This window comes from Chenopodium album, chromosome 12, assembly GCF_948465745.1.
Source record: "Chenopodium album chromosome 12, dcCheAlbu1.1, whole genome shotgun sequence".
NCBI lineage: Eukaryota > Viridiplantae > Streptophyta > Magnoliopsida > Caryophyllales > Amaranthaceae > Chenopodium > Chenopodium album.
Window position 1 is genome coordinate 6544651 of NC_137845.1, and position 13364 is coordinate 6558014.

Genomic DNA, 13364 nt, shown 5'->3' on the forward strand with positions numbered 1-13364 from the left:
GTAATATGATACATAATGCGTTATTTAGTCGGATTTAAATTATCAAAAGGCACTCAATCACCATTCTTGAAACCAACTGCTAGTTCTACAATGCAATATCAATTTGGATATGGTATTACTTTATTACAAAATAACTAAAAACATGTCATACTAGCTAAATAAAAAACTCAATTTAGCACCATTTTTTTATGAATTTGGAGATGATGATGGAACAACCTTCAAGGTACAGATGTGTGCTCATGGTTCAAATGAAATTTTGAAGAGTCATGTTGGCCAATAAGTAGAGTTGGAAGCTCCATTTGTTTTGTTAAAAAGTAGACACGCAACATGTTAGTAAGAAAAGTAATTCCGTTTGAATAACTATATATACATATAAGAAATAAAATTATCTTAAAAAATTAGCTAACCTTGATGAACAAGTTTTTTATTGTGTCCCTTTTGTCGACAAACACTACATGTCACCTTTGCTCGATTACCTTCATCCATCTCATTTCGTAATCTTTGGGAAGGAGGTCGTCCGGGAATACGCTTGAGACTAGCATTGGCAACAACTTTTGGTTCATTATAATGTGTCCAATAGTCTTTGTCAGGGATAGGATGAAAAGTTGCTCTATATGTTCTCATATATGAGTATATAATCGGGTGATACTCACGAATAATTTTTCATAATTAGGTTAAATTTTACCAATTTACATTGTTCCGTTAAAGTTTAATCTAATTGTTAGGTAATCCCACAGAAATTTCAGTTGAATTTTAATTAGAAAAGAAGGAAAACATATCTAATTATAGTGATGCCAGAGATTGACTATGCTTCCTTCCCGATTGCATCTACCATCAACGCCTATAACAATAGTGAAGTAAAACCTAAGAGAACTAGTTTTGCCCGTCAAAGAAAAAAAGGGAACTAGTTTTGAGACTCTAATTTTTAATTTAGACTTTAAAACGAATCAATATTAACTCCTAGCTTTGTAATTTCCGAACCTACATGAATACTAATTTGAGAAATATTTTTAAGTAAACTCTATTTTAATAATTTATTTATTTTTTAACATCAATTTGACAAATCGTTAAATATTGTAATGTATACTTTTAAAAAAAAAGTCGACAAAAGCACTAAAATGAGACAAACAAAAAGTGCAATAACTGAATTGATAAGAATAATTAGATGTATTATGCATTAATAAATTTGAGTATAAGGTAGCATAATACTTCATTCATAATATGTAAAGTCATGGTATACACAACTTTATGATCATATATATTCCGTAGGAAGACATTAAAAACTAGAAGAACTACATACATGCATAGTGTACGAAGTACAACAAATTTAATGCGCAATTACATTTAGGATATTTTACCAAAATAGCTAGTTTTACAAAAATATTTACCAAAACGGCTAATTATAAATCTTAATTTTAAAACTAGCTAAATTTATTGATTTGGAAGGATATTATTTATTTCTTATATTTTTTTGAACCGGTTTGGTTTACTATATTTTTTTTTATTTATTTTTTTTTAAATTTTGGTTTTTTGTTTTTCTTTAGGAAATTCTAATGTCATAGTTTAAAATATCCCATTAATTTGAACAATAACAATCAACATAATGTATATGCAACAATTCTCAATTTTTTAAAAAGTTACACAAAATAAACAATCACTCAAAAAATTGATCCAAACTTCCAATTAACAAATAATAATAATAATAATAATAACAACAACAACATAACCTTTTTTTTTTTAACTAAATTCGTAATTCTCAGGATATTCAAATTAAAGTGCACAGGATCAATAAAAACAGAATGTGGGGGCTCTTCATATTCAATATCAAAGTCAGACTCAAGAACTTCAATATTATTCTCTTCAACATTATTTGTTATCTCATTATTGAGCATTGGAACCTCATTAGCCACTATGTACGAGATAAGATCATCCATATTCACATCAGAGGAGCAAGAATGACTTACAAGATCAAGCAATCGAGTAGCAGATTGTTCTCCGAACATTCATTGTCTGCCATTATATATCACATAAATATATGTAAGTTTGATTAATCATACACATTAAACAAAAAAAAAAATATTCAAATTAGCCAACATTAACAAAGAGTTACAATTGACATGAAAAAGATGAACAATACCTTAAAAATCCCTAATCATCGTATAAATTTGCGGTAGTCTTGATAAGTTGATAGAACAATACTACTTGAAATTCCAAATTTTTGTGATTAATATGATCAAGACAAAAAATTAGTGTTTTTTTTTTAAATCGAAATTAGGGTTCTTTAACTGTTTACGTACGTTGTAGTTTTGTATATTGTTTACATTTTCCAACTTAAAAAAAGCTTTAAAAAAATTAAAATAAACCAAAAAAACAAAATTAAAAAAATTAATAAAGTGAACCAAACCAGTTCAAAGGAAAATAAGAAATAGATAAAATTCCTTCCAAGTTAATAAATTAGCTAGTTTGGGAATTAAATTTTTATAATTAGCCGTTTTGATAAATACTTTTTTGTCAAATTAGCCGTTTTGGTAAAAGATCTTTATAGTTAACCCTTAAAAATGTCGGCATATCAATCTGATTCTGTAAATCAAAACTGTAATTATACAAGACAATGAATTCCCATAATTAATTTAGGTCATAAAGACACAAAATAAAATCAGATTAGGTGATTGCAACCTACTATAACGGCATTGAGTACAAATGTTGCATCATCTAACTCCTCTGTGGTCACAAAAGTTGATTTTGGTGCAAAGTTGTTACAATTGTAAACGATTATTTTGTTTTTTTTTTTTTGGCATAAAATCAAGGTGAGGGCAGATAAACTTTGTATCTAGGTAACAAACAGTACAGTTTTAAGTGTGTATACATTCTCTTTGCTGTCATACAACATAACTGTACATGCAAATTTGATACTCTAGATAAAATTGACAACGCAAGCAAGCAATCTAGTCGTCACCTTTTACTTTAGTAGATTCATCTTGAAATTTATACAAGCACGCAATAGTAGATTAGTAGTCTTAGAGATTAGAGTTTATCTAAACCTTGAACATTCAATTACTGTCGATGACTTGACTATTACTCGACGTAATTAATTTGCCCTAATATAAATGTATGACTGTCATTTATACAAAGATAGATATTATATGTACATTAGAGTATGGCCAGCAGGTGACCAATACTTTGGTCATGAGGAGAGAGAATAATATATTAGCATTATAATATTGAAAATAAACAAAAAAATGGGGTTTTTAGGTGATGACCAAGGCTTCCCCATGACCAAAACTAAATTGTTGGGCAAAGTATGAGAGAGTGCCACGTGGTATTTATTAGGGTGAGATTGAAGAAAGAGAATGTATAGTGGGGTATGATAAAAGTAGGAGAGAGAAAGTTCATGACCAAACTTTCTTGAGCAACCATTGGGGTATTAAAATATGGATGGTCATGAATTTTGGTCATTGGTAAAGTATAATAGAGAATAATAATAAATAATTTCATGACCAAAAGTTTTTGGTCATCCATTGGCCTTGCTCTTGATACAATTACGAGTATACACTTCAACACTTGGCAATATTCTCTATTGCTTCTTTTCAATTTGTACAAAACAAATCTCGTGTAGCTTGATCCTTGAAAACTCAAAACACTGACTTAACAAACTTTTTATAAAGATCACAAGCAACTAATTATAAGTTAATAGAGACATAATGAAAAATCGAAAATGACGAGCATACCCTTAATAGCCTCTAATTATTTTTTTACGCATCTATAGTTATTCAAACCTTACATAGATTTTTTTTTTTTTTTGAAACAACCATACACAGATTAATTATACACATTGTAACTCTACTGTTTCTGTCTGATCCCAACTCTTCCAGGAACTCGGACTCGAGATTCTGATACCCCTATCGGCAAGCTGAGAACCTACACAATGAGAAGAAGTTAGCTAACCCCGGGGTGATCCGGGGATAACCACTCCGATGATAAAGTCAGAAAGTGTTTGAGAAGAGAAGATAAGTAAGAGAGAGAAAGTAGAGAGAGAGTGAAATTCATGTCTTCATTAATGAGGTCTTACCTACTTATTTATAGTAATCTACCTTGACAGGTGGCTTTCACCCATGCACAACCTTTTGTGCCAAGTGTCGAGTTTCTGTTGCCACGTGTTAAATTGCGGCAGGCCGACATGTCCTCTTTCTGCAACATATCGGCATCTTCTTGTGATCTGGTCATGCCCAGATATCATCCCATACATCTACTTTAGCTGCATTACTTTGACATTAGCTTTTTACCTCTAATTAATTAAGTAGCTGGACATCATGAAAAAGAAAGAAACAAATAGAAATTTCTAACTTCAGCTTATAATTTTGACACGGACATGCCAGCTGGACCATAAGTGAGCTGGCAGCACCCTAGTGGTTTCCATCTTTTCAAAATTAATTTCGTTTTTGTTTTGTTTTCTTTTATTTAGTTCTGGTTTTCTCTTATCATAATCTCCGTTTCATATTATTTGTAATGATTAGACATTTTTTCTCTTTACTTAATTGTTGCAAATAATATGAAACGGAAGTAGTAGAAATATTTGCCAATTTTTATATTAACAAGTTTGAGCACAAATTGACTTTTCAAAACCTAAAAATTATGCGTGTGAATGACTCAAAAATGCATATGCATGTGTTTATGTTTATCGTTAATGTTTCATTTCATTTCATTTCAAATATTGAGAACGAAATAATACTGTATTAAAGTAGATAAGTATTCTTTATTTTGTTTCATCAATTATACACACTATTAAATTATGCATGTGTATGACATTTGATTTAGCCTAGGTTTGACGGTCCAAAATTATTTACTACTCCACCTTTGCACGAAGTAATTGCTATGTCCTGTTTTTAATTTGATTGGGTGTATTTATTATTGGGATCATACATATATTCAGAAATTCATGTTATTTTAATTATACAGCAGAAGTTAGCTGGAAGTTCGTGCTTGCCTCCAGATAATATGGTGGATCAGACGATCATAACGAGAATATTAGAGCTCCTTAATGAATAATTATCCATATTAGTGGTACAAAGTACGAGTATTTTATAAAAGTATTTAATATGACTCACATTACATTATATATGTATGGGTCATTCTTCCTTTTCTTTCATAATATACTAGTCCTAATTTATCAATTACATGGGATTCTCCTTAACAATAATAATTTATCAAAACTATATTAGTGTGGTTTTTATCTTTTATTAGTTTGTTTATTAATTAAAAGTTGTAATCAGTTTTGTATGTATCCACACTAGACACTGCTTAACATTTTGTGTTGCATTGCCGTAATGCCATTGATCTCTATAACCTACTTTCCCTCGAAAAGCAAATCAGTCATGAAAAGAATACAATTATTTCTTATACTCTTCAAAAAAAAGTTTGGATCTTTCTATTAAGGTTGCTAGTCTTGCTACCTACTCTCTACTTTATTTATAAACTTGTGACTAGACCGTTAAACTTGACCTCATACAAAATGATAGGATCTAGATTAATATTGTGTTTAGATAAATTTAATGTGTAAAATTTATTCGATCATTGAATCATAATTCAAATCTATAATGCTGTAAACGTGAACTGATGTAATTTAATACTCCCTCCATTTTTAAGTACTTGCTTCACTTTTCTTTTTCGGCCGTTTTTAAATACTTACTCCATTTTCTTATTTGAAAAGTTTTTACAATATTTAATTAATTTCTCTCACCTACTGGACTAACCATTAATCATATTTTATTAATTTCATGTTATTTCTCCTCCAATTCTCTTCACTATTTTTGCTTTTACAATTTTTTATTCTTCTCATACTCTACTACCTCTATATTTTATTACTTTCTCCAATTTCTCCTAAAACTCAGCGCATGGAGAAATGGGGCAAGTATTTAAAAACGGAGGGAGTAGTAAATACTCCATATTAAATACGTACCCTAATTACATGTATTCAAAAACCAACCAGCTAAGTTAACTGATCATATATATTTGTACGCTATTCGTAATAAGTTTCGATCACCTAAATATGCTCCAACTCAAATAAACCCAACCCGGATCCTAATGCAAAGCTTCCTCACCCAAATAAACCCAATTCAAACCAAACGACACACCTCTAATTGTGACTCTATAACACTATACTTCGTATGAAATATTGAAATGTCTAATAGGTGAATTCGTGATCAATGATTTGAAAAAAACAAAAAATTATGGTATAGTACTGCCTCTTGCATTTCGAGTAATTTATATAACAATACACCTCTAATTGTGAGTATATAACTACTACCTCCGTTACATATTATGTATAACTTTCGAATTTTTTATACCTGACAAATAATACCTTAAAGTTGCACATAATATGTAACAAAGGTAGTAAAATAAAAAGTGTTAATTAGATCAAAATAATGCACCGAGACGATTAGGGCTCATAAATATTCAAAAGGTCACAGTAAATTAACTTTCAAAAACTGTAGATTATCACTCATTATTTACAGTACAGTACTATCAAGTGCAATTAAATCTTACAGATGTACCTGCTTACATATAATGCTTGATGTATTGTTACTTTTTTTTGACTATAAATTAAAGACATACTTCAAGTTATTGCTTTATACCGTTACAACTTACAAGTAATACTACTATTAGGAGTTTTAATTAATGTACGACATTTGAATTATAGATACCTATAAATTAGCTTTCACCTTTATTCATTAATATCACTTGGCACCAAAATGAAGCATAATAGACTTCATTCCATATTTCCATCAACTGGTTCATTACTTATGATAAGAGTTTTTGACTTTTTGTACCCTTCCAAAACACATACTCTTCCGTCTCACAACTCCTCTGTTTTCGGTCCCTTATATATTACGGAGTAGCTCTTTTCTTTTTTTTCCTCACTTTATGAAGAGTTATAATGTACCCGACCCCATTTATAAGATTAAGACCTTAATTAATTGATTGATTAATACTTTATGAAAAGTTATGTTTAAGTAGATAAATTCATCCTTGTATAAAATGTGACTAAAAATACTTGACTTATTTTCCGTAAAGAAATAAAATGGGACAATATTAATTAGTTATGGACACAGGGATTACTATAAACCACAAATATACATGTGCTCTTGCCTTTGAGGGACAAAACAGGAATTCAATACATGTATTTCCAAATTCAAGTAAAATTTTATCAACATTTGCATTTTGTTTTTGACGTTTTATTGCTGATTACAATATTTCGTCGTACCACTTTACCCCTCACTTATTACAGCCTACAACTTCACCTTTAATTTCCTCCCAAATTTTCCAAGAAGAAAAATGTAAAAATTGAAAAAAAAAAAAAAAAAAAAAAAAAAAAAAAAAAAAAAAAAACTACAAACTATTGGTATGTGTAACATACAACATGTACGAGAAATAATAGTAATAATAATATTAATCAATAAAATAAAATAAACCCAAACACTTATTTTATCTTAGATCACACTTGAGTGCAGGAGGTAAATATATATCCCAAAAATCCCTATAAATTTCCTCATTTGGCGGCGAACAAATTTTGCAAATTATAAGGAGCAACAAGGTTAGATCCTCCACTCCAGAACTCTTTAGAGAAGGCTTGATTAGCCTTGTCTGTCGGGTGCGCGGCGTCGAACCACAAGTACTCACTTGGGTTACTACAAACAGTGAAGCTTTGGTCTTTCTTTTGGCAAGTGAAATCACCATTGTATGATCCACTTCCACAACAAGCTGTTTCGCTTTCCCTAAAACCTGTTATTATCAATTTGACATATATAATGTGATTAGATTACATGAAATCTCCTAATTATCATATGGTAATGTTTGTTTGATTAAACAAAATTTAATGTCATTTTCAAGGACAACTTACTACAATTTATAATGTCATGTTCCATGAAAGACTTGACTTATGCATGTAACAACTAGCAATCAAGCAAATGTAATATACAAGGACCCACGTCACATGAACTAGCTACACATTTTTCAATTGGATTTTTCTTAATCAAAGCCGATTTCTTAGGCTTTTTTTTGTACCATATGTACCTATATACCACATTTTTATCACTAATCATCGAAACAAAAGCACCGACGATTTCATAGTCTAATTACTACAACCATGATTTTAAAGGGAAACCTAAATACGATTGGTTCTTTAATAATGCCTCTAGAAATTTATACCCTTAACCTTTTACTTTTTTACGGTCTTCAGTAAATACAAATTAAAAAAAATCTAACAAAATCTCAATCATTCAAATAAATTGTTAGAATAATATAGGCAATAATACGGCCAAAATTAAGAATAAGAATAGTTACCCGTACATTAATTATCATGAAATTAAACAGGACATGAAGGAAAACTTCTTAGCTTGTTGGCTTATTATAGATCTATGTGAATATGTGTAAGTAATAACCTGTCTCTACGTAATTTTTTAATCAAGAGTCATTAATGTAAAAAATTCAAGATCTTGGGACTCGATTTTGTTCATTATAAAAAGAATTGACACACAGCAAGCTGTAAATGACATGGTTCCTCTAAACTGACAAACAATTAAGGTTTAAAGAAACATAGAAATTAAAAAGACACATTAGTTGAAAGCCACTACTTGACCCATTTTAGTGCAACTATACAAGTGTGCATAAAATAATTGAAGGCAAGGGAATCAAATCATATGATTATAACATAAATAATTACTACTAGAACGTATGTACCACCCGTCGAAAATTTAAATTACTAGAACGTACCGTATCTACTTCCGTATATCACACGGAGGTATAAGGAGGTGTAGAAGTCGTAAATTGAGTACTTGAACCCTGGTAGATTGGTTTGCAATCTCTTGGCTAGTGCGGCGAACTTAGCATTGTGCATCTTGGCTAGCTCTTGTGGCTCCGGTGCGCACGTTCCTTTGAACGCGAGCATGTACTTCATTGATGGCATGCACCCAAGAGGACCAAGGTTTTGGAATGCAAATTTTCTTCCTCCTTGGTTATAGATTGTCTGTATCAATCAAAATCGGATAATATTAATTCAAAATTAATTCTAACCGGTTCGAGTTTTAATTTTGATTAAAAAAGGATCCTCTGCATAGAGAGAATCCCATGTTACACTAGCTTGTTGAAATAGATTAAAAGTCAAATTATGTCACATATAAGTTACTATGCATCAAAAAGACCTACCCTAACAAGGTGTTGAAAAAACCGTACGTGTTGCCATCTCTTATTCCCACCTTATATGAGACATTAAGACCACTTCTAAAGAAATAATACTCTTAATATCTAAGTCAGAAGATGATTTCCCAATTTGTAATTACCAAGTTGCTCCGTAAAGCTTATCTTTCATCCAAGGTATTACTTAAAATGAACTAGCTAATCACTTCCTTTATTAGAGAGAATCCACATCATATCCCATTAGTTCAAAACCTTCTAATTTAGCAAGACAATAAAGCTATGTCACATCTACTACAAAAGTAAGCAAATCGAGCGGTGAATTAGTTAGCTAATGTCTAGCACGTTGTTAGTCATCTTTTCTCATGATATGTTTGTCAACGATACTAATTCTTAGTTTTTGTAACATTCTATTATCATAGTACCTCGTATATTAGTATAGCATGCCATGTACTCCAGTAGTCAATACACAATTTCACAGTTCGGGTTAAAAATTGACAGCGCTAAGGTAAAACACAATTTACAAGTATAACTTTAAGTTGGGGTAAAAAATTGGCAGCGCATTCACAAGTATAACTTTAACCAAATTAAAGTTTACGATAAAAAGCAAAAAAGTAATTAAAGAAGAAAAATAAAAAAGCAAGAATATATAAATCAAGAATTCTTACTTTAATATGTATAGTGAGGTTGCCAAGAATCATATTCATTTGGCGATTCCTTTTGAAATTGGAGAGAGGGAGCTTTTTAACATTCTTCTGAAGAAGGGTAACATAGTCATTTCCAGCAATGTTAAACAAGTATACAGCTTCAGATAACAGCATATTAGCTTGCGCTTCTCCAACTTGCTGCTTCAATTTTTGCACCATTTGTATAAAATAATCTATTTGCCTCTTCAAATTTATCTGGACCCCCCAAAAATAAATTAAATTAATATCAATCCATAAGATAAGCATACAACATAGAAAAGAGGATCCAAAATCAAAATCTACCCAATTATAAATTCATTTTCGGCAATTCAATAATGTAAACACGATATGATCTTAAACTCAATTCAATATGTATTTAGTATTAAGACATTGAAATACTAACCAATTAAGCTAATTTACATCGAAAAATTCTTTAAAATATATGGCGCGTATACAAGGAAGTTGTCACATCAAGTAAATTTCTCCTCAGATTTGCCACAAGTGCCAGCTAGCTAGAGAAGTTGAGCTCATGATATGCATTAAGTTATACTTATATCAAAGATGCCTAAAGTAGTGATTTTTTAAAAAAACAGATGCTAAAGTTGGCATTTACTTCAACTTTTTCACTATTAGCTTGTGATCTTTCGTCAGAAGAGGTAATAAATGGATCATTTTTTCACCTACCAACCTTATTTTATTATTTTCTACCAATTAAATCTCGTGATATAAGTCAATAATCGCAGTAAAAAAAAATAAAAAAAAAAAGTACAGTGTACTAGATTTAACTGATCTCAAGCTAGTAATTTTTACTAATTTCTATTATTATTGTTGCTTCATATTCACTTCAATTTTCAACAAATTCTATAATTTCAACCTTAATTATTTAGTAGGTCAGCTTAAAACATTATTCAAATGAATTTCAATTTTAAAACATTTTAATTTTATTTCTTTGAAAAAGTACACCGACAGAAAAAAAAAATTGTGATTGAAATAGTCAGATAAAAAATAATTACTAAAATGAATTAATATGACATACCGTTTGAGGACGAGTTTCAACAAGAACACAAGCTCCAGCAGAAGCAAAATTAATTCCTTTGGTATAATCTTTTAATCCAGGCAACAAGTAGGGTTGCAAAAAAGGCAACCCCGCGAATTGAGCTGCGAAAAAAATATATATATTTATCAGCTTAAGATTTTGGTTGAGTTGATTTTAACTAAAACAATGTGTGAATAATAATTACTGACCAATGAAATCGGGGATAAGACGACCGTCAGAGTATCGACCAGACGGCTTTTTAAAATAAGTTTCGCCGTAAGGCCAGTACTCGGCCCCCGCGCCTTTGACACCGTTGTATAAGGTCATACCATCGTCGTAGAGCGAATCGCCGAAGACGAAAAGAGGGGGTTTTTGGGCATTGGAGGGGGATATGGAGAGAAAGAGTAGTGTGGTGAATATGAGCAATGTAGGAAACATTGTGGTTGTGATGTTAGGAATGTGAGAAGTGAAAGTTGGGTTGGTTTATTTGATTTAAGTTGTGATTTATTTATGTGCAACCAAAATCAAAATGAAAACCAAACCAGCTTTTGTGTTGGGGTTCTTAATTATTTGGTATTGCAACTGTTAGAGCTAAAGGTTAGGGGCAAGATTTTATTGTATTTAAAGGAGTGAAGGGGGGTTACATATTTTTTTTTATTATTTAATAATTTGTAACGAGGGAAGTTGCGTACCGCGTTGCTTTTTTGACACATTCTTTTATGAGGCTGTGAATTTTTTTTTTTTTAATAGTAAAATAAAATAAAATAAGTAAAAATACTATTGTCAAAGTAGTTGTTTGTTTTAAATAAAATTATTATAAGCGAGGTAATTGAAGTAAACATTGAAAATGATACTACATTCGTTTAAGATGTTAACCTTTTGTATTTAGTCACAAATTACCAATTACAAATTTCACTTTCAGAATTGTGTGTAGCTCTTATTTAAGGAAAATTTTAATTATGTAGGCTTATTATTAAATGTATTTTGATGTAACGACTATTTTAAGTCTTTAACAATAGAATACTCCTTTTGTTTTCTTCTAGTTTTACATTAGAAATCTTGAAAAATTCTATTCAAAATGGTTTGGGTATAATTCAAAATGTAATCATGTGAGATTTTATTAAATTTGTTTTTATATTTTGTTTACAAATACATAATTTTTATATTTTTATTATAATACATTTTACATAGACAAGGATTAAGATTTAAGAGATACATATCTAAAAAACACACCTAGTTATAAAAATATCTATATCTTACATATCTTTTTTTTTTTTTTTTTTTTCAATCTTAAAAGTTAATTGGAACAACTACGTTTGAAAATGATTTAAATGAGGAATAATAATGAGGGTTCTTATTGGCTACCTAAATCAAAGGGCCTTCTTTTGAAATATCACGGAAATACCATAAAAGGTGGAATAGGTGGGTGTTGAGGTTAGTACTTAGTACTCCTACACTAATTATATTTAATTTTCTGAAATTGATGAATTGATGATACAATTTAGCGTCCTCTTTTAATCTAGGACATTCAATACAACTGCACATAGTATAGGGTTTTGCACTTTTGCTAGTTTTTTATGAATAACCATAGAAATTATAATTCTAATGACATTGAATTATATGAGTAAATAATAATGGATATGATTATTATGTTATGTGTCGACATGTAGATCATTAATCAATTAACTTTTACCATTTTATACTTATATTAATTAACTTTAATATTAAGTTTTGACTATCTCATGAATTTAAATTTATGGTCTATGGCCGGGTTTAATAAGTAGTACTAAATTAACATTAATATCTAGCTAAATGTTACACTACTTATTGGTGGTCTTTAAGTTCGAACCTCTAGTGTTGACATAGACATCCTTCATTTAAAAGTAAAATTGCATTATTTGAGACGTTTGAAATAATTTATTATCCTTTACAGAATATTAATGATACAGAACTAATAATTCATAAGATCAAGACCCCTGTTTCAGAAAAAAAAAAAAAGAAAAAAAAAAAAAAAAAAAAAAAAAAAAAAAAAAAAAAAAAAAACCTTGATCAAGACCTTAATTATTTAGATTGTGTGAAGGTAGAATATGCTCACATATAGACATTGTTATTGACACGCGTCTTTCTCTTCTCATTCCATCAATCCTAGATTTTAGGTGATAGTATCTTGCATGGTTAATGTAACCGATCTCACAGTGCACTTTTGAATAAGAATTTATTTGTCTTTCTCTTTTCATCATATTGAACCCTTATCAAAACAGAAAATCCTTCGGAAAATGTACTCTATATATATATACTTCGATAATTTCCTAGTCATATACTATAAACCCAACACAATAAATTAAAAAAATTACTCCTTATAGCAATAATAATAAAATTCTTATAAACTATGTTCTATATTATAATGGAACAATATATATTATATAAGATCAGAAATACAAAATTAATATAAT

The 13364-nt window shown here is 29.8% G+C and overlaps 1 protein-coding gene across 1 annotated transcript; it reads right to left on the reverse strand.

Annotated features, from left to right (window-relative positions):
• Window positions 1-7420: 7420 nt before the first annotated feature.
• LOC145570168 (GDSL lipase-like) lies at window positions 7421-11512 on the reverse strand. Its single transcript, XM_081629184.1, has 5 exons — window positions 11121-11512; window positions 10912-11033; window positions 9858-10091; window positions 8770-9022; window positions 7421-7779 (listed from the first exon to the last, which is right to left on the reverse strand). The coding sequence occupies exons 1-5, from the start codon at window positions 11347-11349 to the stop codon at window positions 7547-7549; spliced, it is 1071 nt and encodes a 356-aa protein (XP_081485310.1). The 5' UTR covers window positions 11350-11512; the 3' UTR covers window positions 7421-7546.
• Between the last annotated feature and the right edge of the window lie 1852 nt (window positions 11513-13364).

Coding starts and splice junctions, on each gene's coding strand:
- LOC145570168 (XM_081629184.1), bottom strand. CDS start 11,349: ATGTTTCCTACATTGCTCATATTCACCACACTACTCTTTCTCTCCATA. Junction 10,092..10,911: donor TTGAAACTCGTCCTCAAACG/GTATGTCATATT, acceptor TGGGGGGTCCAG/ATAAATTTGAAGAGGCAAAT. Junction 7,780..8,769: donor GATATACGGAAGTAGATACG/GTACGTTCTAGT, acceptor TGATAATAACAG/GTTTTAGGGAAAGCGAAACA.